The following is a 24904-nucleotide window of genomic DNA, read 5'->3' on the forward strand; positions in this document are numbered from 1 at the left end:
TAATGAGAGTGAGAGAGAGGCAGAGAGAAAGAGACAAAAAGCCAATTACAAATATGTACCTACCGTCAATTTAAGCCATCGCCAATAGGCCTGGGCCCTATCATCGAATAAAACAACAGCAGCAACAGCGGCAGCAGCAGGTGAAGGAGGAATAGTAATGGCCAATGCGATATCATTGCCAACTCCACCCACATAATTGGAAATCCTGTACAGTAATGCAACTGCCTGCAAGTGTACGTGTGCAAACGTGTATGTGTGTGTTCAATTCCATTCGGACAGTGTCCAGCCTATAATATTCAGTGGCCAGTAAAAGTCAATTCCATACAACTCCATACATATTTAAATATGAGAATTTGCAGGTGTATGTGTGTGTGTGAGGTGAATTATATGGGCACATTGGCAGCGCCGTCCCCCTCGATTAGCAATGACCATGCATAAAATCGAAGTCACAAGCTAATTAACAAAGTTGAGTCACCTCAGAATTATATTTTTATTTATCGAAATTGCAGTTAATTATATCATTTATACGTCCCGCCACAATATGAATTGCCCATTAAATTTGAAATCGATATCAGCATGTGAGTTGTCGTCCCTCTCTAATATAAACGTAACATGTGCATTGGAAAAAACCTAAACGTTTATAATTACTTTTTTTTTGTTGCACCAAATGGAGCTTTAATTTAATTTTAATTGAAGTCATGCGCAGCTCATGTTGACAATTTAAAGTACATGACTGCTATTACAAGCAAGTTTAATTAAGCAATCTATTCATATTTCAACTTGTGCTGCAAAGAATAACAATAACAGACACTTCAACTCCACCCACATAATTATCGAAAATGCTAATATGTACACACTGAAGACGAACCCCACAAAGCATCATAAATTACAGCAAAGGTAACGCGAAATTCAGTGCTGGGGCGGTCTGCAACTATCAGGCAGGGGAGGGCAGTGGAGTGGTGCAGAATCAATGTATGACGACAGGCCAGTTTTTGAACTGATTACTGGCCATTGGGCTGGTCTTTATCCCTCTTTAAAGCATTTCTGGTTGGTCTGCGCCTGTCGCACCAGTCACATTCACAGTAACAGTAACAGCTGACTGCCCGGCCGCTATCATTTCAAAACAATACAGCCACACACACACTCACACAGACGCGCGCGTGTGTTTGTGTGCGCACGTCAGCGTTGAACGCGCCAAACGACAAGCAGCTGAGACGGCAGCCAATAAGAGTTGCCATCCAACTATATCATGGCAAGCACCTGTCACAAATGCTGCGCGCCTGATGTTCGGTTTGTGCAATTCGACAACACAAAATTTTCGAAGTTCCACTGGGCGACGGCTCACCAACCAATAAAGCGATATTCCCAGGCGCGTAGCCCACGAATTTGTGTCGGGGGTTGAACATAATGTTGGTTCAGTAAAAAAATGATATTCAATCAAGTACAACGAAGAATTCGATTGCCGGATGGTGCTATTAAATTCAATGTGTTCCGCATTTGCGACTCTATTGCTGATTTAATAGCGTAGTTTAAACAAATTCCATAATACGGGTGCACCAATAATATTTTGTCTATCGCGCTTGGATAGGGCAACCCCCTTGCTAACGACACTGGGCTTCTCGTATAGAAACAACGCTGCAACCAACCACCAACCAAAGCAGCGGCAGCAGAAGGCAAAGGAAGGCACTGACTCAGCATTAAATTTCGTTTCTGCATGTGCCATTGTGTGTGTGTGTCTGTGTGTTTGTGGGTATATTAAAGTTTGTGCAAGTGTGTGTTTGTGCGCGCGGGTTTGCTTGTGTTTGCTTGTTTGTGTATACGGGAATTGCCTGCCTGTCTGTCGTGTGTATCGGTTTTGTTGTCGACTGTTCGATAGAGCATCGTCGAGCAGCTGCTCATTTATGTTCGCCTGTCTAAAATATCGGTAGTTTTGCTCGCCGCGTGACGATGGCGCGTGACTTGACATCGCCATTGATTGGAATCGGTATCGATAACGTGACGCAAGTTGGTCGGTTGGAGTTTGGGATAATTTCACTTAATGTAAATGGTGAGTCAAATTATTACAACCTCTTCCGCTTTACAAGCACTTTGCGATAAATATTTAATTTTTGTTGTACCAATGAGTGAGATATAGATTGGCAGATCACTGTTTATTTGTTGTGTGTACTTGCTTTTGGCGCTTGCGCTGTTTCAGTAAACAGTTCAGTTAAGATGCTCTTAATTTATTGAATATGAATGCCATACAAGCTTAATCGCCCGTTCGAAATATTTGTAGATTGTTTTGCGGAAGTCTTATAGAAAACTGTTGCAATGACTCCGAAATGTTCACTTAATAAATATTATAGCTAATCCGTTTTGGGTGACCATCTTACTGCTTTCGTGACACGACGTGACACGACTCACGCACGATTAAACAAAGCAGGCAATCATTTTATTCGTAGTAAAATGTGCAACGCCTTTAAATAGTTTGAATTTGACGTAGTTTTGTAGCCCAACCAATCTGTAAGTTCCAAAAAATTGTATTTAAAAACAAATTAAATATTTTTTTTTGCTAATTTGTTTATTCTTCACATATGTATAATTTATATTCATTTCATTTGTTTCACTTTGCTTTTTTGCATTTCTCATATGTATGTTTGTTTGTTCTCCCATTGTGGCCAAGTGGCAAATTGCCTTTTGCCACGTCTTTCCATTATCATCATAAAACTTATATTAAATATCTTTCAAATCTTAAATTCAATTGCTTTTACTTTATGTTATTTGTTTGTTGTGAATAGAAAACTATTATTTTGTTAATTGAAATATTTTCTTGAGTTATTCATATGTTTTTCTTTTTTGTTGGCTATCAAATATTTTGGCTTTGTTGGGTCGATCGATGCATTTATCATCAAATGGATGTAGTATGAATGTTGAATGGATTGTAAAGTATGTAATGCTTGGACATATAACTTAAGGTTGTATTGTTTCGTGCTGTTGCATAAATAGACTTTGTTCTAATTCGTTTTTGCAAAAAGGGACGGTAAAATTACAATAAAATCATTGTGAAATACTATGTACGAGTTTTATGTTATGTTTGCACCTCTCATCTTTACAACTTTTCTCATAAATAATTACTATAGGTTATTCTCTGCTTTAAAGTGAGTGGACGATGTATGAGTGTATGTGTTTGGGTGTAAAGATTGTGAGTGTGTGTTGTCTTAAATATAAATTCAATTTAATGGCTCGGTAAATTTACACAATATACGTTACTTGTATATTTCAATTTGCAATATTCAAGTTGATCTTTTCCCATTTGAAATGAAACTCAAAATTGAAGCGAAAAACACATTTTGTTGGATAGTGTAAAACAGCTACATACGATTTTTTTCTGGGGTTTCTTTGATATTTTTTTGGATTAAAACGTGCTCGCTACTTGAGTGTGTTTAATTAGCTACTATAATAATAATCGTAATCATAATAATGATAATAATATTCGTTTAAACATTAACGCTTCTCATTATTGCTATTTTATGTTGGTTAAGCTGCTGGTTAGTCATAATAGAATATTCTATTTGTAAGGCTGTATTCCTAGGCAAATCAAAAGAACAACTTGTTTAACCATCGTCATAAATAAATTATGAATGCAGGATTTAAATCAAATCAAAAACAATTGTTGCTAACAATAATCTCTTAGTTTTAGTGTTTATTTATTTTGTTTTAATTAAATTAAATAATAATGCACAAATTAAACGCTATTTCTGCTGTTCAGGCAAAACAATTAAAAAAAAACTAAGTTTTTTCTGTTTTTTTCATCTGTTTTCAATTGCAAACAATAATTAATTTACTATAATTTCAATCTGAAGGCGGCCCGAGCCGTCTTTAAGACGCAGACCATTGCTACACATAGCACAATAGTTGCTCTCCACATACATATATTCGTATATTGTATATGTTTTGTATAATTTACATTTTGGGTCAGACTGAAAACTCCATTCGTAGTGGGTTTTCTTTTGGTTCTGCCCTTAACAAAGTTTTCTTGTTCTTCCTCATTTTACGTACACAGATCGTGAAAATACTCGTTTAAAGTACTATATAGTTTCTTTTTATCAGTTTATCAGGCCAATTAATACATGGTTTCCATTGCCAATATCAATATCAATATTGATGCATTTATGCATCATTTCATCTCAACATCAAATGTTTGTTTTTATGTTTTCATCAGTTTCGCTTGCGCACAGCGTTGTTAACAGAACGCGAAAGTTTTTTAACAAAACTCAAAACTTAAATCAAACGTAAGACATTAAATACATTACATTTTCGTTTGAATACATTTTTCTCATTGTTGTTTGTTTGTTTTTTTGTGTGTGTATATAGAAAAATACAATTATTCATGTTTGTTATAATGTTGTAAATGTATAATTTTAATTAAATTAATTGGACGTTTAAGTAACTAACCGTTAATAACCTTTTGTTGCGTGATTCGCCTAACACAAAACTTTTCGTCTAACTAAACTCTCAATAAATACAAATAGAAACAGATACAAATAGTTATCATCATCATAGGATAGGAATCAATTAGATAGATACGTTAGATAGAAAGATAGCTATAGCTTCGTTCACAAAATACAAAAATACATTTGCAGTATTCCATTTCCAGTTTTCGGGGACGAGGTGCTTGCTAAGGCGGGAGGGAGAGGAGGTGGTCCTTCCTTCCGTGACTGTCGTTCCAACTGTCCAACGTTTTCAACGAATTTACAACTTAAGCAAAGTATAAACTAAAGCCAAAAGCTTACGCTGCACGCTGATTTTATGTTAGAAGGGATTCGCATTGCTGCTCGCCGGGTTTCTGCTCGATGGACGTGTGCTGAACGAGGATTTGCCACTGGTGCCACGCTGCGGTGGCATCGGACGGCGCACATGACGCATCTCGCTGTGGCAAAAGATTAAAAATAGAAATTACAATTAGCGAAAGCAACGACATACATATGTGCAACTTGAATGCAGTGTTAATTGAAAGCTCATCAACAAATCAACTATGTATTATTATTATATATCGACTACACATTCATGTAAGCTTAGTTCCTTTATTGGCGGTGTTAGGCGGATGCCAGCAGCAGGTTAGCGGGGGGCGGGGCGCGCACATGCAAACATGTTCTTGCCACAGTCAACAATGCTTACCAGGGCTCTTTTTTCTTTAGGTTTTTTTTTACAGGGGATATATTGTTTGTATATTGTGAGACATAAATATGATTTGATTTGATTTGTGTGTGGTTGTTTGCTGTGCTGCAATTAACGACCCAAATGCACCCACCGATCCATTTCCATCTCCTCCAGACGTTGTGTGAGCGCCAGCTTCTGCTGCACTGCCAAACGCAGCAGCTGATTGAGCGTTTTCTTCTCCTCCTCGGCAGCCTCCAGCTGGCGATTCAGATCATCCACCTGGGTCACATACTCCTCGCAGCGTGCAGCGAACATTGCGCGCAAGCCTATGGACAAAATATATTTTAAAATGGATTCACAAATTGCTGTATTACCAGAACTCACTTGAGAAGGTGGCGGCATCCTCTTTGAGCAGACGCAGCTCGTTGCGCAGCTTGGACATGGTGTCGCTGACAATGATCTTCTCGTTCTCGTACTTGGACTTGAGATTGGTGAGTGCCACCTCGGCGGTTTGTTTGTTTGACTTGAGCACATTGCGCAGCGTGCCAATTTGTTCGCGCTTCACGGACAGCAAGCTCTTAAGCTTGACAATCTGTTCCTGCAGTTCCTCCAGCTCCTCGCTGTTGGCCTTCTCCACAGCTGGAAATGAGAGTATAACATTAACGTGAATGCTCTTTGAATTGAATGCTATTCTTGACTTACTCTCGCCACCTTCGGCGCGCACTTTGTGCTTGTTCAGATCGATGGTGTGCTCCACAGCTGTCTTGAGATGCTTGATCTGATCACTGACCGTGTCCACGTACTTCTTGATCTCCACCGAATCAGCCAGACCCTGCAGATCCTCCACAATTTGCGGGCGAGCAATAAAAACATCAGACTTGAACTCCGATTGAATGGCAGTCAGCGAATCGTTCTCAAAGCTGCAATAGAAAGTGGTGCAAGTTTAGATGGAGTCTAACTACTATATGTGATTTATATTTAAATGCCAACCTCATGTCATCGCTCTTGTGATCCAACAGAACACGCGTGGGCGTCTCTCCGTTGACTGTGCAAACGAGATGATACAGCTGCGCCAGATCATCGCTGAGTGCCACCAAAGTGCTGCGTGCGGAGCCCAAACTTTGGCCAGCATTCTGTGAGATGTGCGTTAGCGTTTGCACATCGCTCTGCAGATCTAGGGACTTTTGTTCGGTGGTTAGCAGTTTGTTCTTCAGATTGGTCACCTCGTTGCGCAGCGTGGTCGTGGCATCCGTGTAGTTGAGACCCTTCTGCAGCTCGGCAATGTCAGTCTTGAGGCCATCAATCTCCTTGGCGGAAAGCGTAAACCAATTGGCATATTGTGAGATTATTGCGCGTAGCTGTTGCTGCAATTGTTCATCCTTCTCCTGATCGGTGCTGTTCGCCTTAGGATCCTTGAGCTCAACCTGTTTTTTCAGCTGCACCAGGGAGTCCACATGCGCGGCCAGCAACGCCAGACGTGACATAAAGTTCTGCAGTTCGTTTTGTGACTTGTCCAGACTTGTTTGGGCCTCACGCAAATTGGTCGTCAGATGGGATTTCTCATTCTCGATGCTCTCCAGCTGTTTCTCTAGCTTCTTCAACTCATTCAGATGGATCTCCGAGAACAAATCACACTTTGTGCCATCCGGCGACTTAAGTTCAGTGCTCAAGTCAGCCTCGAGGCGTTTCAGTGCCAGATTCTCCTCCTCGCCATCCGAATTGTTGCTGGCATTGTCCTCCATGTTGCTGCGTATGCTGTAGGCCAGATTGCTAATGTGATACATGGACTCGCGGTTCAGATGACCGTCCAGCTCCTTCTTCAGCGCGTACTTGGCCTCACGTTCGCCCTGTTGCGGAAACAAAAGTAATTAATTGGCATTCTTTAAAGTACGATTGCTTGGGACACTTACCTGCAGTGCCTCCAGCGCCTCCTCCATTTGCTTCTCGGCAATCTTCTTGAGGTTGGCCAGCTCATCGACCTGTTGATTCAGCAGCTCCACCTCCTCGGTCAGACGGCGAATCTCGTGCTTGGCACCTTCGAATTCCACCTGAAAATATAACGAATTATAGCAAACTAAAATAGAGTACAATTATTTGTGGACTCACCTGCGAGCTTCTCAAGCTAGACACTTGCTTTTGCAGCGATATGTTCTCCTCCTCGAGTTCCGAGTATTCGCTAAGCATGCGCGTCTCGCGAAATTTCAAATCTTTCAGCTCGGATTTGAGACGCAGTCGCTCCGCCTCATTGTCGCTTTTGTCACGGCCAATATCGGAGTTCTCCTGCAACATGCGATCCCTCTCATTGCGCACACGTTCCAGCTCATGGCGCAGCTGCTTGATCTCGTTCTCCAGATCAAGTATCTGCAAATTGAGCGACGTTTCACGAGCGGCCGACTCATTAAGCAGCGTCTCCTCCTGCTCTATACCCGTCTTGTTGGTGACCTTCTGTGAGGTTTGGAATTTGGTAAGAGCCTGCAATGCAAAAACGGGAATGATGGTTAAAAACTATGAAAAGTCTAATTAAGAGTGCAGAGAATTCACTCTATTTATGGCTAAAGTATGCCCTGTAAAGTAAATGAGAAATAAAAGGGGAAACTGTTGAATGCACATTAAAGAATATTAGAAGTCAAATTAAGCGAAGCGAATTAGGCATACATGATTGTGGGATACCCTTTAAGGAGAAGTAATGAATTCAGAATTAAATTAAATTCTACTTAAAAGGATTTCTTTTGTAGACTTTATTCACAAAAATGTTGTTTTGTTGTGCTTTCTGAACAAAACAGTTCTTGAGTTCTATGTTCCCTTTGTTTCCGTCATTTAATGCTGATATTATATACCCTATTCTCTGACTCTGACCTCTCCAGGGTATAACAATCATAAAAGTTGCCAGCCTGCCATTTTTATTGCAGTCATTTGCATGTGTAAGCCGGGCGTGTAGCCGGAGATAGATGCAGGAGAGGGAAGATAGAGAGAGAGGGAGATACAATGGGGGCGTCAGTCAGTCACTGGGGATCTTGGCTGGCGCTTGCTGTTGCTGCTTACGACGACGGCGACGTCGACGCCCCCACTCTTTTCATTCGCTTCACTTGGTTACATTTTTCATTAAATGACGCAAATATCTTTGCTTTTTTTTGGGGGGAAGTAAAATTTTCTTTTATTACAGATCTCCCAGTGGATAGTGAGCTGACTGAAGAAGAAGAAGAAGAAGTGGACAGGGAGCAACTGCAACCAAGAGTGGGAATATTCGCACTCAAAGGCGAGCATTTATTGGATTTCTGTTAATTGCGATTGGCAGTGTTGGAAAATGTGCCATAGACGCACGTACACGTCAAGCTTAACGAGCCCAGGACACGCCCAGGACATAACCAAAGGTAAATAAAAGTTTACGCATACTGCGAGAAATTAATAAAGACATGAAATATATGCAAATAAACGTTAATGTTTGAGGTAATACAACAATTAAGCAAACAACAAAGTATACAGATTCAGAAGAAATTTTAGCAAGTTAAAACGTAATAATATAGATAAAACAATAAATTATTAATAAAAAAACAAAAACTAATAAAATAATAAAAAAATAAAATGAAAAACGAAATTTAACACAAAAATAACGAATTGTTTCGAAATTAAAGAAAATAAATTAAGTTAACTAATTTAAAATAAATGAGAACATATATTAAGTATAAATAAAAACATACATTATTTAAGTAAAAAAAAATTTTTTTTTCAAGGAGAAATGCAAATGAACAAAATCAGTTTTTTCCAGTGTATTTTGCCATTTATGAAGTGTGCGGGCCAAGCCTTTAACTGTGCAGTCATAAAAGCCGCTGATTGAAGGCATGCGACGTGTCCATATGGCCAGGAGTTGAACTGGAACTGAAGAGAATTGAGCTGAACTGAACTGGAGTGAACTGAACGGAATGCTGAAACTGGGTTGGGCCATAATCGTGTACAAGGCTTTAATTGAAATCTCGCCGGGCAGTCGTTAGTTTTTCTATGGCCATTTCGAGTACGTGCTTCACAGTGAGTAGAGTTACCACTGCCACTCCACCTGGCATCGTTGCTGCCACTTGAGCAACAGCGGGTGGGAGGCAAACAGACATACAGACATACATAAGAAGTGACCACAGAGAGTGGAGGAATGCGGGCTGTGAAAGGGGGGTGGCACAGACTGCTGGCTGTGTCTTTGAAGTATTTTTAAATGCTGTGTAATTAGCAAGCAGCAATCTTTTACAGCGCTGAATGCAACCCCAAAATTATAACGGAAATAGCCTGAAACTGCAGCCCTTTATCCTTTCTCCCTCACTCTCTCTCTCCATCTCTCTTTCTTCGCGGTCTTATTATTGTCAAAGCCTTGGGGCGGCGTCAGCGCCTTTGCTGCTGTAGTAATCTCAATTTGAGCATCGCACAACACACACACATACACGCCAACACCTACACTCAGTAAGAGGAGCTGTTCACCAGCTTGTGGCAAGTGCATTTCGTTAATTAGTGTGGATGAAAAGGCAATGGAAGGCAAACAAAAGACCGAGACCGAGACTGAGTCTGAGACTCTAACTTGGAAATTTGAGACCTCTAATGCCGCCAACGTCACCAACGTCGTCGTCGTCGTCACACACCAGGCAAGAGCTGCGAGTGTTTATTTTGTGTGCCACTACATAGCACAGTGGCGCCACCTAGGCTACGTATAGACAAACAAACACATGCCATTAAAGAAGGTGTTTCTCTAAGTGCTGCAAATTGTAATGACTGAACTACTTTAAATGGATCTAATGGCCTCTTAAAATTCCGCATATTCAAGTAATTTTAGAAACATTCGAAATCGTTTTAGTTAGGTATTATATTCAAGATATATTTTTGGGATCTACTTTTATTTCAAAACAACTTTTCATTCTAGAAGAACACCCTTTATGTGCCAAGTGACTGCAGGAATAATATGCGTGGGGGTGTAAAATAAAGTAGAAATAAAAGTCAGTTGCAAAACAGACTTTGGCAAGAAGTTCAAATGAAATTCGAGCTGTTAAAAGTGCCAACAACATTGCAACAATGCCAACTGCCAACTCTTTGCTTTTAAATGCCTTTTGATATAACTAGTGCACACCTGACGTCATCCATATATACAAGAGCTATAGAGTAGCATAGTAAATCTATATGCAAATGATGACACCAGACGTGAATCTCTAGAGCAGACGTCGGGGTGAAGTACGTCTTGAACTTACCACGAAGTTCAAGCGCATTACAAAGTGAAGAAGTGTGAACTATGCGGAAGCCACATGAAATCGTGAACAAAAAATAGTTGAACTTACAGGTTGCAACTTTTAGCATTTAATTTAATTTAATTTGTGTTTCAGTTACATTTCAAGGAATAAGTATGAATATATTAATTGTTAATTATAATAAATAATAATGCAAATAAAAATAAAAGAATATATTTATATTTTGGTCCTACTCCATACAGAGCAACTCTGATATTTTTTGAGTTCAAGTTTGCTTGACAGTGTATTGGCGCCATCTATGGGTCAGCAGGGGCAACAGCAAGCGAGCGACTGACTGCAGACAACAGGCTTGCCACAACAACCGCAATAAATGACACCATGACATGAACTTTATGCAAATTAGAAAAGATTTTTAATTAAGTCGAGCAAATATTAACACAACCAGGCGTGGCTTGCATGCGACCGACCAGGAGAAGCATAAACGGAGGAGCAGGAGATGAGAGCTCAACAGTTTAGGTGTGTTTTCTCTTCCGCTCCGCTCAATGTGCAACGCACATTGCTGTTGGCTGTGTTGTGTGTTTTGTATTTGCGGTTAAATCTGATGCTGTGGAGTAGTCAACAAAAATGGTCTAAATGGAGAGCTGGCCCAGCATCAGCGTAAGCATCAAATTTAGCCGTGGCAACAGCTGTTGCAATGTTTCCGTGTTTGCCGGCCACTAAAAATAGAGCAGATTGCCCACATTATGATGGCAACGAGTAGCGGAATTTTGTGTGCGACTCGCTTAGGTGGCAAACGTGGGCAAATGGTGACGGTGACAACGACAACGACAACAGAAACAGCAGCGGCAATGGGCAATGGGCGACTCATAACAATTTCCCCCCGACAACCGTAAAGAGGGGGAGGCAGGGAGGGGAGAAACAAACACGATGTTGATAAAGTATGCCATGAATGACTGAGCAGATTGTTGGGCCACGCCAAGCGACAATGACAACGATGACGATGACGACGACGACGCCATCTACAGCTCCTCTGCCACGCCTCATGGAAATAACAATCAGTGGCAGGCAACACTAACAAATGCAAAGCTGTTGCTGCTACTGTGTTGCTGTTGCTGCTGTTGCTTTGGCTTTGCCTTTGCCTCGGTTTTGTGTTGTAGGTTGTCATGTAATTTCTTAACTCACACACTCGGAACATGGACATGGGATGCGGACGCACTTGTGGCCTCCATGTCAATGCACGCATTTGACTCTTCCTCTCTCTCTTTTCATCTCCATCTCGTCCGCTTTCTCCTTCTCTATCACACACTCCTTCATTCCCCTGCTTTGTTAAATTTGAATCGTCGCCAAAATGAAAATAAGCAAAACATCTCGCGACACTGCGACTCCGAGAGGCAACAACAGGCCGCTTCCCTTGCCCCTTCCCCTTTCTGGCCTAAAAGTAAAATGTATAATTCGAGCATGGAAAGCGTGCAACACAACAAAGCAACGCAAATTAAGCTCTCAACTAAATGGAAAACAACTAAACTGTAAACTACAACTAAGCACAGCAATAAACAGGTGAGCAAAATACCCTATTTGAAGATTATACATTTGATATGAAACGTTGGCAGAAGTTTACTGAAAATATGGAAGAAATGTAGAAAAAGAAACTATCTACAGTGTGGATGTAGATTTTATACAAAGTAATGTCTCTTTTAATTAACATTCATATGACATTTTCATTTAATCAATTAGGAAAGAATTCAGTTTATTTTGATAACAAAAAAATATATAAACGAAATTTATATTTTTGGGGTTAGTATTATATCGGTTCATACCTTCAATAGTTTACTCTTGAAATCTACTATTAAGCTACTATTAAAAAGAGCTTGAAATTTTTGTAATATGTAATTTGAAATTCTTTGTACATACTGTTTGTTAGAAGTTAGTTTGCTTATGAACATTTTTGTGTACAATAGATATACAAAGTTCTTCTTTCATATTCTTTTTCTTTTTTATATTCTTTTCATGAAAATTTTGAACAAAGAAATTTGTCTGTTTACTGGTAAAACATTTACTAATCCGTTAGTTATGCAAACATAATAATTATTCAGTTAATATGTAATGTTCTCCTTCTCTTCTGTTGTTTCTCTCTCTTATAACACAAAACACTCGTGAACATTTAATGATATCGCATAGTCGTAATACCTTCCTCGGGGAAAAGGGAATAATGCTCGTATATATTTCTTAAATGATGCTCTTAACACACTGCGAATATTGTGTATGTGTGGGAAATGTAAAAAATGTGAAAATGGAAAAGCGTCCGCACAACATGTAAATCCTTTTTGCAGCTGCGAAAACAATGTATGCAAATGCACACAGTAGGGATAAATGTGCTTCTTTCTGCTTCTACTGCTGTGTTGTCATGCCACACATGCCACACAGAGACTGTGTGTTGCATCATCCGTGTGTGTAATAAAAATCATTTGCAGTTAACAGGCAATCGGGGTAAGTCGTAATATTGTGACCAAATGCTCTAGTACTTGAGAGATGCAACCACACATTTTTGCATTTGCATTTGTGGGTCAACAATTGGCAGCAATCCAAGGATGCCGCAAACAGAGTCAGAGTCAGAGAGAGAAAGATAGCTTTTCGGCTTGGCTCATAAAATGTGTCTATGGGCCGAAACGACGCGGAAGCCAATCAGCGTGCCAAATAAGTTTGGTGCAAATAAATTGCATGACCATTATGGCCATGGAATTGCCACAGAAAGTTCACTCACAAGTCTCTGCTGCTGTCCTTCCATCCAAGCTGCTGCCCCAGCAAGCTGCTGCTGGCAATGCTCATCAGTGGCACAACTGATGCTTTACATTTTCATTGCAGAGCCGCCTCCTGGGGACAGCAAAGCAGAGGCAGGCAGCAGACGAAGGCGGGGATACAACAATATCTCTGTCTGTCTGTGTCTGTGTGTGTGTGGGGCTGGCTCGCTGGCAACATTTTTCCTGCTCATTTCCCTTGCAGCAAGCGAAGCCAGAGAGACCAGTCAGCAACAACAACAACAACCAAAACAACAACAACAAATGACAACTGCGACTGCAACCAAGTCGGAAACATGTTTTGTCAGTGCTCAAGCGCTGCATTTAACCCTTTGCCTCCTGCCACCGTCCTCCCTCCTCTCCTTCCTCTTGCCCGCATCTAACCCCAACTTGCAGCCCCAATTGTCCTTGTTGTTGTTGCTGCTGCTGCTGCTGCCGGATTTGATTGCCGTAGAATTGCAATTTGCGCCAGCAGAACAGAACATCAGCGTCAAATCATTATAATTTCTTCGTCGGGATTTCCACGTTTTCCTTGCTTTTTTCCATTTTCATTTTTTTTTTATTTTGTGTGCTTTGCAGTTCTTTAGTTGCCTCTGTGTCCTTTATAGTCTGCTTAGTTGTCGCTTTGATGTTGCTGTTGGTGTTGCTGTCATTGCAATTGCAATTGCAAGTGTCTGGCTAGGATTTGTTAAACGGCTTTTCGCTGGCACTGTTTGCCAACTCTTGCGAATCGAGGGATTATGGCAAGAGCTTTATTTGCTGCCACATTCGTATGCAATCGAAATAAAGTCTATTAAGTGCTTTTCGGCAACAATTGTTTAGAAACTGTGATATCCAAATATAGTCTATCATTTTCATAAATAAATAGGTTAAAGGTTTAGATGACTTTCATATTCATTGGTCATTGGGTTTTTTGTCGTATATCAGATTATTCATATCAATTATCTATGAGGAAGCTGATAACTTTGTTATTTGGTTTAAGGTAGTAGAAGAATATCTATATTGTTATTCAAAAATATTTATGATACACAATATTATATGCGATTTCCACATCGTAACTTTTAATTTGATCATCAGTTTATATTTTTACAAAAATTTTGCATAGTATCTTTAATTCTTTTTACTATTTAGCTACATTTACATTTGTCATTCTCTATACACATTTTATTTATTTCATGCAAATTTCGCTAACTAAAATGAAATTGTTTGCTATGTTTCCGTTATAATCCACACGCCACACTAAATTCATTTCTATTTTTCGGAATATTCATTTAGCTTACTTTAAAATTCCACAATTTGCATAGTAATCTCTTTCTCCCTCTCTCTACTCTTTATTCGTTCGCTTTACTCATTCATCATGTGGGTGTAGGGGGAGGGAGAAGAAGCGTAGTGCAAATAAGAGCATTAATTATTGAAGTTGGTATTAAAAAGTTTTGGCTTTTGTCATGGCCTGGCCACAGTAAAGTAACCAAGTTAACAACTCGCAAGCCGCAAACAACTGCACATAGGATACAGGACGCAGTGCTCAGAACTGACTGCAAGTCCCTAGGCGAAATGTCCTTGGCTGCTTCCTCCTCCTCCCTCCGTTCTCAGTCGAGTCATAAAATATGGCTAGCACACAAACACAAACACACACGCATACAATACAAACACAAACACATATCGCATTGCGTTCGTTTTATGGCTCTTGTTTGTGGATCAGAAGGGAGGTTGGTAGGGGGCTGGGGAGGTGCTTTTAATTGCCGCAGTTAGACACGTCCAAAACAACATGTGTAGCAAGCAGAGACCAGCCACGCCTCTCTGTGTCCACCTCCCACTCTGTCGTACCACAAGAACCACACAAAGCTAAATAAATAAATGGCCAACAACGGCTGACACCGACAACTGTTCCCTCTCTTTCTCCCCTTTTGCCACCACCTCTTGTGCTCTCTCCTAACCAACTACGCAAATATTTGTATCGGCTGCAATTGCATTTTAAGCCAATTTACGATTATCCTGCTGCCTATACATACTACATCCATTCAAGCTGCCGCCAGCCAAAATGCAAAATATTCTATTAATTCTAGTCTGGCTAATTTCATTTCATGATGATGACGTTGCGCCTGGCTTTGCCATTTCAGGGTTGTCGCCCACGGCCTGATATCTTGATTACAAGTGCAAGTGGAAATATGTCTCCCATTTTGCTACTTTCCTTCTTCTTCTTCACTTCTCCCTTACTCTATCTCTCTCTCTCCCACATGCGCAAAATGCCCGCAGTGTCGTCGTCATCGTCGTTTGGCAACGTTGCGAATTATTTTTTTTTCCCCTTTTTTTCGTTTTGAAATTTTAAGCATGCATTAATCTGTGTGCGAGTGTGAATGAGAGAGTGTTGTGTTTGAATGTGTGCGAGTATGTAGGTGTGAATGTGCGCCTGTATTTGTGTGTGTGTGTGTGTGCTTTGTGTAAGTGTGGTATTTTGCTCACGGCGCTCTCGTTAAAGTTCAGTTGAGTTCAAAGCTAACAAGCTGGAAACTATCAAGCAAAGCGGGGACTAATAGGCAGGTGGTGGGCGCCACCTGTCGGCTAATTAATCAACTTCTGGACGCAGATTGAATTCTATTTAAAAACAAACTTCTCAATTTAAGCGAATGCAACGAATAGTTAGAGGCTAGTTTTATGGCGTTTATTACTTGATGGTTAATATTGATTATTAAACCATCTGTAAGCAATCATTTAAATTGTAATTTGATTATTATATTTGAATGATATATATAATATAATATAATTTGTGAAACGTTTTTATAGGCGTAACTAGATTACCTCATTCAAAATTACATTTTAACCTTTCGTGGAAAAAGTTACTTTTGTAAAAAAGTTCTTAAAAATGATTCAAATTAAGGGTAACATAAATGATGTCATGTTAAAGAACTTAATTTGCTAAAATTTGCATTTTTAGCCAACTATTCTATCAAGCTTGAGTGCGACAACTTAATTTCCCCTATTAGTTCTATTTTTCACATATAGAAAGTAATTCTTTGCTTTCGCAAACGAGTAATTAACGCTTCTGGTAATCGTAAAAACGAGGTAAAAAAAACATGATAATGAGCCGCCAGGCAAAAGCTGCCCTTGCTTTCCCGCTGCCACACTTTTCCCTTTCCCTTTCCTTTTTTTTTTGTTGCGCTGATTTGACGAAGGACAAACTTTGTAGTTGGCTTTTCCGCATTGCACGTTGAAATTCCAGCGGAAATGCCAAAACAATTGGCATGGCTAATTGCCAGACAGCCAGTCAGGCAGGCAGGCAGTCAGGCAGTTGGCAAAAAGCAGAAAAAAAATATACAGCTAAACATAGGTGCAAAATGGAATGGCAGAAGTGCTGACTGACTGACTGACTAACTGACTAGAGTGCTTATTGGCCATGTTGTAATAAAAACAGCAAAGGCAACTATTCCGCTGAATGGTGATGATAAAGCACAGACCAAATTGACCGTGATCAGGCAAACAAAGAGACCAAGGCAGAGAGAGAGAGAGAGAGAGAGAGCGGAAAGAAAGAGATACAGATCGAGCGAGTACAGAGAGACTAAGAGAGTGAGAGCGGGGGCGTTCACTGAGGCGGCGCCAAGTACCGCAAGCCAAGTTTATAGAACGAACAGCAAACAGCGAACAACATGTGACCAGCTGGCTGGTTAAATGAATCGTGATTATCAGAGCCGGACATTGCGACTAGACGACTACAGTGAATAATAGTATATATGCCATATATAGAATAGTTGCATAAAATAAAATCTGTTGAAATACTTAATTAAATCAGACGACTACAGTGAACTATCTTTAAAGTACAATAAAGTATCAGCTAAAAATAAAATTTAATTGGTTGATATAGAAAGGCAAATAAATAAAAATAATCCTAAAATAAAATTCTTGAGATGCAAAAATATCTGAGACCTGCACAATATAATCATGAACTTTTTAAATGCTTTTAATTTCCTACACTTTTTTATATGATATTTTTAAATAAAAATAGTTGAAAGATCAATAAATTAAATTAAATAGGCATTTAAAGGCAGTTGAAAAAATGCATTAACTGATTGCATTTCTCTCAGAATCTTCATTAAATATTCTTAAAACATTTAATTTGTTTATGAAATTAAAATAAGTCAGCCAATTAACTATTTTAGCTGTTAAAATTTCGGCTTTCTAAGTTGTTCAGTTTAGGCAACATTCACTGTAGTTGCCAACAAGACAAATTGAAAGCCGATTGCAAAACTTTTGCTCTAACCGTGAATGTGTCTATGTGACTGGCAAGAGTGTGAGTGTGTGTGTGCAGGTAGATAAGCGACAATTGAAATTTGCTTGGAAACAGTAAGCACACATATACACAGCCATGTACACTCACACATACAGTCAGACAGCTGTTTGACTGTTTTTGGAAAGAAAGAGAGATTGATTAGTTGGTCAGTTGAATTGAGCTCACCTCCTGAGTTATGTCCAGCTCATGTCGTGTGTTGTCGTAGAGCGTTTCCAGCTCCTCGCATTTCTGCTCCAACGCTGACTTCTCCTCGAGCAGGGATAAGCCATATTGAGCGGATTGTGCACTGGCGCTGGACACTTGATCGAGTTCGCGTGTCAGACGCTCCACTTCCATGCGCAGTTCCAGCACTGTTTGCTGTTGTTGTTGGGCAGTGCCATCGTTGGCGTCGCTGGCGCTGGACATGATGGGGGGATTGGGGGAGGTGTATAGGAAGGGAATGTGTGTGTGCGTGTGTGTGTCTGTATGCAGAGCTTTAAGGACGGTACCACACACACTCACAGTCTCTGTATATATGTATGTGTGTGTGTAGCAAGTGCTCCTGTTGCTTGGGCGGAATTATCTTTAAATTCTGTTTTTGTTTTGCTTCGTTTACTTGTTTTTTGTTTTGGAGGGAAATCAATATAGAAAAAATGCTCCCTTTATTTATTTTTACTGTTGTTGTTGTCGTTGTTGTTTATGTTGTCGGACGTTGCTTGAGTGCTTCTTCTTCAGCTGCGGCTGCTGCTGTTTCGGTTTCTCCGTTTCCCACTCCGTAAAACAAACTCACTCCACTCACACATACACACGCAAGCGTGGTGCGTGTAGCGCGTCTGTGTGCGTGCGAATAAATATGAGTGTATGTGTATACGTATGTATGTGAGTGGGGTATATGCCTGTGTGAGTTTGGCTCGTTTCACCTTTTCTCTTTTGTGCTGCTATTCACTGCTGGCACATTGGAGCTGGCCGTGGAATGAAAATTGAAGAATCTTTTTCGTTGCGTTTCTTTTTGCTTTTCTTTTACTTTTTTATGTTCACTATGTTCCTCACTTACACCTCGAGAGGATCTCGCTCTTTAAATGCACATTTACTGCACACACTGTGCACCGTGGACGGGGGCGGCACTCTTTAAACACAAGTGGACAGAAGAGGACAGGAAGTTTCAATTAACAGAACGGTGGTCGACGTCGCTGCTGCTGCCGTCGTCGTTGTCGTTGTCGACATGACATCACACGATTTCCACTTTCATTTCTATTTTTCAATTTCAATTTGTTGCTGTCCAGTTATTGTGAGTTTTTTGATTTATGTTTGGTAGCCAGCGAGCCACTTGATGCAATTATACGTATTTCGTTGCACGTTTAGACGGAATTTGTTAGATTAGCAATTTGCTAATTTAAAATTATAGTTTTAATCGAAAATTTTTCAAAGCGAATGGCAAAAACAAAAACTCCGCAATCACGGTCCGAGTGCGAGTTGAGTGTGTGTGTGTGGTTCGCCCCACTGTTTGTGACGGAATGCGAATAGAGGAGGTGACCGCAGATACGATTTAAAAATGTGCTAAATAAAGTCGCAAAGTTTACCTAAAATTTGGTATTCATGGTTACAGGCTGTCGATTCTTGCAATAATCCACAAATGTTTGTATTATTTTTTATATTTCAAGGTTTAATGCAGCTAAAACTTACATAACAATGTATTTTATATTGACATTACATCCAATTGGCGAATATGCATATATCAGGATGTTGCAGATATATATCACCTGTGTATCTATCGATATGCCACTACGATAAGCAAGTGTGTACACACTGTTCGATAGTCAGACTGCCAGCAAAACAGCTGATTGGCTGGCATGCAGTTCTTATTCTCGGTGCGTTTTTAAATTTATATTTTTAGTTTGTAATAAAAAACACCTGTGTAACAATTTGGCTATTCAGATTCATCCAATTGAGCTGAGTAGCCTGTGTGCGTGTGTGAGTGTTAATAGACACAGCTAAACCAAAAATGTTACTTTCTGTTGTCTCTCATTGCGAAATTTTCAACGCGAGCAACAACAACAAGAACAACAATAGCAACAACAACGAAACCAACTTGAACAGCCGTTAAAACAAAGGCAGTAAAATAAGAAATCAAGCATAAAGTGTGCAGTAAATTGCCAGGCAATCAACTGAAGCATCTAAAACAGTGATAGTTTTGTTCAAGAAATAGCAATTGCTGTACGAATCACAATTGTTAACCTGTTTGAAATCTGCGAATTGTCAACTTGCGTGAACATCTGCGTCCAAAAAAAAAGCGACTTAACGAAGTCGACGTAGGCGTCGACGTCGGCGTTGGAGTGGGTAGTTAAAAACAATAAAGAACTGAAACTGAAATAAAAAAGCCTAGCAACATACAGTGATGGAAATGCGAGAGGTGCTGAGTCGCGAGGGACGCGAGGCGAAAAATTTGCTCGTCTACCAGTTTTGCGATGAGACAACAACACACAACAACGAAACGAGTGGAGGAAGAGGAGCTGGAACTGGAGGCGGCGTCGTCATCGACGGTAGTGTTGTTGTCAATGGCGACTGTAAGTTTTATTTGTTTTTGTCACTTTACACGAATTGAAGTTTCACATGTTCTCTGTCCGTTTTTTAGGTTATCCAACGCCCAGTTGCCGCAAGCCGCCTGTGGCGCCACCAAAGTCACCCAACGGCGGCCAACAGACGCCCAAACACTGCCAATCGCCCACAGCCAAGAGCAGCAACAATGCCAGTGGAGTCGCTTCGAATAGTGGACCGCGTGTGCGCAGCGCTTCAACGGGACGCGACAAGAAGTCGGAGTTGCAAGCACGCTACTGGGCGCTGCTCTTTGGCAACCTGCAACGTGCTGTCAACGAAATCTATCAGACTGTCGAGTGCTATGAGAACATATCAAGCTGCCAAGAGGCGATACTCGTGCTCGAGAACTATGTGCGTGACTTTAAAGCGCTCAGCGAATGGTTCAAAGTCAGCTGGGACTACGATTCACGGCCACTGCAGCAGCGGCCACAAAGTCTCGCCTGGGAAGTGCGAAAAAGCAATCCAACGCCACGAGTGCGCACCAAAAGCTTGTGTAGTCCCACAGCTTCGGGAAAATCGAGCCCAGCGCTGTTTGCCTGCAACTCGGGCAAAACGTCGCCCTGCTGTGATGGCCATGTGTCTCCCAAAAAGCTGTTGCGTGCCTACGATCAGTTGCCACGCGGTGCCATGCGCGTGAATGTGCGCGAATTGTTTGCGGCGAGTAAGCGAGCGACACAGGGTGGCGGAGGAGGAGGAGCTAACTCCAATTCGGACACTTCGCTGAATGCCAATCCATTGGAGCAGGCGCCAGACTTGAGCGCGTCAGACAAGTCGTATGTGCAGCTAAACACACAATATTCGCAGACCGATCTCGAGGATCCACATCTGACGCTGGCCGATGTTCGCGAGAAGATGCGACGCGAGGCAGCCGAAAAGGAGGCAATTGAAAGAGAGGCAGCTGAGCGAGAAGCAGCTGAACGAGAAGCAGCTGAGCGAGAGGAAGCTGAAAGAGAGGCGGCAGCAGCAGCCGCTGAGGGTATGAAACTGTCGACATTACAACGTCCTGTTATAGCTACTAATAAATGTATCGTTTTAGCAGCTCAACAAGTAGAGACGGCAGCTAAAGAGGCAGTGGAGTCGGAGCAAATACCACAAGCAGATAGCCCAGCAGTTGAGCAAGCACAATCAAAACCAGCAGTTGAATCTGTAGCTATTGTAGAGCCAACGGCTTTGCAGATGACTGTCTGCCGCATGGATGCCATGGAGAATCTTCTGCTGGAAGCGCAGGCCAACAAGGAGCCAACGCCACCGAGCACACTGCTCAAGCCAGTGGCGCCGCTGCCTGAGAATCCGGCAAAGAAAGCGCAGCCACTGAATGCGCTGAGTGGTGCAGCGAATGCAATGCAGAATAGTCCGCTAAAGTACTCCAGTGTACTCAATCGTCCAGCGGCTGCGCGTGGCAGCAATCCAAAGACACAGAGCACACAACAAGTGGCAGCAGCAACGGCGCCAACAACTGCAGCTAAGCTGGGCACCACAGCAAAGACAACCACGCTGCCCAAGACGGCAGTTAATGGCTTGCGGCGCAGCAACAACAATAATGTGAATGCCAATGTCAATTCCAATACGAATTTAAAGCCATTTGGGGCACGCACAGCACGCAGCGCAGTGTTGTCAGCACCCACAGTGCCGCCGCGTCCCTCTAGCAAAACCGAGTGCTATGGACCGCCCAGCAATGTGGCCAGCAGATTGTCAGCACGTTCGCGCACCATGATCGACATGAATGGCAATTCGGCGCCAGCTTCGGGAGCAGCAGCAGCAGCTCCAAAGCCATTGGCCAAACGCACGCGCAGCACTTTGCTGACCACGACAACAACAACAGCCGGAACAGCGGGCACAACTGTTGGCAAGCGTGTGAGCTTGCCCAGCGTGCGTTTGAGTTCTCGCGAGGACATTGCCAGCTCCACATCCACGCTGAAGGCAAGCAACGAACAGCTGAGCAGCTCACGCAGCACTATCAAGCTGGACGATCGACATTCCGAGCCAAAGCAGTTGCAATTGCAGCTCCACGATGCCAACGATGGTTGGCTGACGGTAAAGAATCGACGCAGGAGCAGCATGCACTGGGCGAATCGATTCAATCAGCCAACGGGATATGCCAGTTTGCCAACGCTGGCGCTGCTCAACGAACAGAAGGAGGAGAAGGACAAGCAGCAGCGCGAGAAAGCCAAGACGGCGGCCAATGCAAAGCCAACGGTGGCAGGTAAAGCGCCCGCTGCGAAAGGTGCTGCCAATAAGACGGGCAACAAGATTGTGGCGCCGCCAGCACCGCGACCAGAGATTAAGAATGCCAAAGCCAAGGTGAATTCATTCCCAGCTCTGCGAGCAGCTGCACAGGTTAAGAAACAAGACAAAACCAGTGAGAAAGACAAAGAAAAAGACAAGGAAAACAAGGATGCAGAAAAAGATAAAGACAAGGAGAAGGAGAAGCATGCAGACAAAGAGAAGGAGAAGCTCAAGGAGAAGGAAAAACAGAAACCAGCGACAACAACTGCCTTCTCACGTAGCAGCAGCAATTGTGGCTCCAATGTCAGCAGCGCCTTGAATGGACGCACCTCAATTATCAAGCGACAGAAATCGGATCTCACTGGACTGAAGATGACGTCGCTGCACAAGGAATACATGAGGAGCGAGAAGAATGCGCTGCGCAAGCAGCAGAAGGAGCAAAAGGAGCAGAGCAGCCATGACAATAGTGGATCTTCAGGCAGCACTTGCGAGTGTGAGTATGCAGAAAGGATTAAAGGAAATATTACCAGTAGTGTTATGTTCATTAGATGGAATCTTAAGACTGATGGTGAATGTTTGCTCTCGTTGAATAGATTAATAAGTTATAGTGATATAAGGCAGAGAGACGTGTATCCATTAATTAAAGTAGAAAAAGGAGGAGACGGGTCTACCCTCTATTTAATTATTGTTAATGATGTATTATTTTATTTAAATTCCCTTACTGCAATCGGTGCATAAACGTTGAATTCTTATATTAACAATGAAAATATGATATCAAATCATATAGCAAGATTATCTTTAGATATTCCCGATATATTTTGTAATTCGAACACTAATGAAACCTCTTTCATCTCCTTCACTCCACAGCTAATAACGATGACCACAATAAGATCGACATTAAGATCCAGACCAACTGCGAGTTCTCAAAGACAATTGGCGAGTTGTACGAAAGCATTGCGCGCAGCAAGCTACCAAATGGCTGTGTCAAATCGGGCTCCTCCTTGCTGAGTGCCTGCGATGAAAATGACGAGCAGAGTGCCGAGGATGTGGAGGAAGAACGCAACGAACGGATGCTTGTCGAGGTGCAGGAATCGCTGGAGCGACAGATACGCGAACTGGAGAGCACTGAGATCGATGTGGACACCGAGACGGATGAAACAGACTGCGAAGTGCAGCTGGAGGAGAACGAGGATAGTGCCGAACTGGGACTCGATGATGCGGGTGTCTTTATTACGATGTGCGACGATGAGAATGCCAGTCTGGAGCTGCGCTATCAGGCGCTGCTCTCGGACATGTCGTGGAATGAGCGTGCCGAGGCCTTGGCTACGCTCCAAGCCTATGTTGCACGTCACCCGGGACGAGCACAGGAGCTTCATCAAAAGCTGTCGTCGCCCTCGCGCCGTCGTTCACTGCAGGAGACGCTGAAGAAGTATCAGGCGAAGCAGGCGCGTGCCCAACAGAAGCGTGCGCTGCTCCAGCAGGAGAAGGCGGCCAAGCTGCAGCAGTTGTTTGTGCGTGTCGAGGATGTGAAGACGGCTAAGAAGCAACTGATCGAGGACAAGCGCCAGAAGATGGAGGGACGACTGCAGCGAGCGGCCGAGAATCGAGAGATCTACTTGCGACAGATCATCGAAAAGGCCCACGACGAGGAGAAGAAACTGAAGGAGATTAATTTCATCAAGAACATTGAGGCGCAAAACAAGCGTCTCGACTTGCTCGAGTCCTCCAAGGAAACCGAGGGTCGTCTCCAAGATCTGGAGCAGGAACGACAGAAGCGCGTCGAGGAGAAGGCAGCCAAAGAAGCCGCAGTGGAGCGTCGTCGTCAGGCGCTAGAAAAGGAGCGTCTGCTCAAGCTGGAGAAGATGAACGAAACGCGGCTAGAGAAAGAGCAGCGCATAGGCAAGATGCAGGAGCAAAAGGAGCGCCAGCGTCAGGCGTTGGCCAGGGAGAAGGCGCGCGATCGCGAGGAGCGTCTGCTGGCATTGCAAGTGCAACAGCAACAGACGGCCGAGGAGTTGCAGCGCAAGATTCAACAGAAGCAGTTGGAATCTGCGCGTCGTCACGAGGAGAACATCGAGCACATTCGTCAGCGGGCATTGGAGTTGACCATGCCCAGCACCAGGCAGCAAGACGAGGCACGTGGCGAACAGGACGACGAGGAGGAGCTCTTCAATGGCAATGCTACAAGCACTACCAATGAGGATTGTGATCTGTCGTCGACTTTATCGGAGTTGGGTGGCGTCAATGGCAATCGCGAGCATTCACGCAGCTACAAAAAGAAGATGAAGAAGCTCAAACAGCGCATGAGTCAATGGTGGGTCTGAAAAAAGGTTTAAATGCTACATATAGTAATTCTCTCTTTACTCTTTACAGTGCCAGCGAGTATTTGGCCACTTTGGAGGCACTACCTCCGCATTTAAAGCGCGACAGCAGCGTGCCGAAGCTACTGAATCTGGTTGTCAAGGGCGGCGGTGCTCAGGGATTGGATCGCACCTTGGGCAACCTGCTGCGTCTCATACCAAAGGCTCAGACTTGTGACTTTCAAACGTTCCTGCACATGGATGGACTCGGTGTTCTGGCCACTCATGTGATTAGCAAGGGACTAGAGGAGAACACTGAGATCTCAAAGAAGTAAGTGAGAACTTGGATGTTGTTTTAAAGCCTTCACT

The 24904-nt window shown here is 42.5% G+C and overlaps 2 protein-coding genes and 1 long non-coding RNA gene across 5 annotated transcripts in view; 2 read left to right on the forward strand and 1 right to left on the reverse strand.

The window, feature by feature from the left end:
• The first annotated feature begins 2429 nt into the window (after positions 1-2429).
• Positions 2430-10503, forward strand: LOC132796552 (uncharacterized). Of its 2 annotated transcripts, none has more exons than XR_009633570.1 (4): positions 2430-2502; positions 8303-8510; positions 8906-9974; positions 10037-10503. It is a non-coding gene; the product is annotated as an uncharacterized LOC132796552 (long non-coding RNA). The 2 variants fall into 2 exon arrangements; XR_009633571.1 differs by having other exon boundaries at positions 10040-10503.
• LOC132796503 (protein bicaudal D) lies at positions 2824-18943 on the reverse strand. Its single transcript, XM_060807699.1, has 8 exons — positions 17601-18943; positions 7246-7611; positions 7050-7187; positions 6130-6986; positions 5842-6059; positions 5524-5778; positions 5291-5465; positions 2824-4909 (listed from the first exon to the last, which is right to left on the reverse strand). The coding sequence occupies exons 1-8, from the start codon at positions 17838-17840 to the stop codon at positions 4792-4794; spliced, it is 2367 nt and encodes a 788-aa protein (XP_060663682.1). The 5' UTR covers positions 17841-18943; the 3' UTR covers positions 2824-4791.
• Positions 18944-19242: 299 nt separating this feature from the next.
• LOC132796491 (S phase cyclin A-associated protein in the endoplasmic reticulum) overlaps positions 19243-24904 on the forward strand; it is a 34842-nt gene continuing 29180 nt past the window's right edge. The window contains exons 1-5 of one of the 2 annotated variants that reach the window (XM_060807680.1): positions 19243-19978; positions 20047-20985; positions 21046-22728; positions 23103-24549; positions 24609-24866. In XM_060807680.1, coding sequence (XP_060663663.1) covers positions 19810-19978; positions 20047-20985; positions 21046-22728; positions 23103-24549; positions 24609-24866 — 4496 coding nt within the window. In that variant the 5' untranslated portion in view covers positions 19243-19809. The remainder of the gene's footprint in view (positions 19979-20046; positions 20986-21045; positions 22729-23102; positions 24550-24608; positions 24867-24904) is intronic. The other variant, XM_060807688.1, reaches the window with a different exon arrangement.

Source organism: Drosophila nasuta, chromosome 2L (genome assembly GCF_023558535.2).
Source record: "Drosophila nasuta strain 15112-1781.00 chromosome 2L, ASM2355853v1, whole genome shotgun sequence".
In the NCBI taxonomy this organism is placed as follows: Eukaryota; Metazoa; Arthropoda; class Insecta; order Diptera; family Drosophilidae; genus Drosophila; species Drosophila nasuta.

Excerpts from the sequence above, each read along its gene's own strand:
- LOC132796503 (XM_060807699.1), bottom strand. The coding sequence starts at position 17,840 with ATGTCCAGCGCCAGCGACGCCAACGATGGCACTGCCCAACAACAACAG. Across the intron at positions 6,060-6,129 it reads CACAAGAGCGATGACATGAG|CTTTGAGAACGATTCGCTGA; the intron begins GTTGGCATTTAA and ends TTTCTATTGCAG. Across the intron at positions 5,466-5,523 it reads GGATGCCGCCACCTTCTCAA|GCTTGCGCGCAATGTTCGCT; the intron begins GTGAGTTCTGGT and ends TTTTGTCCATAG.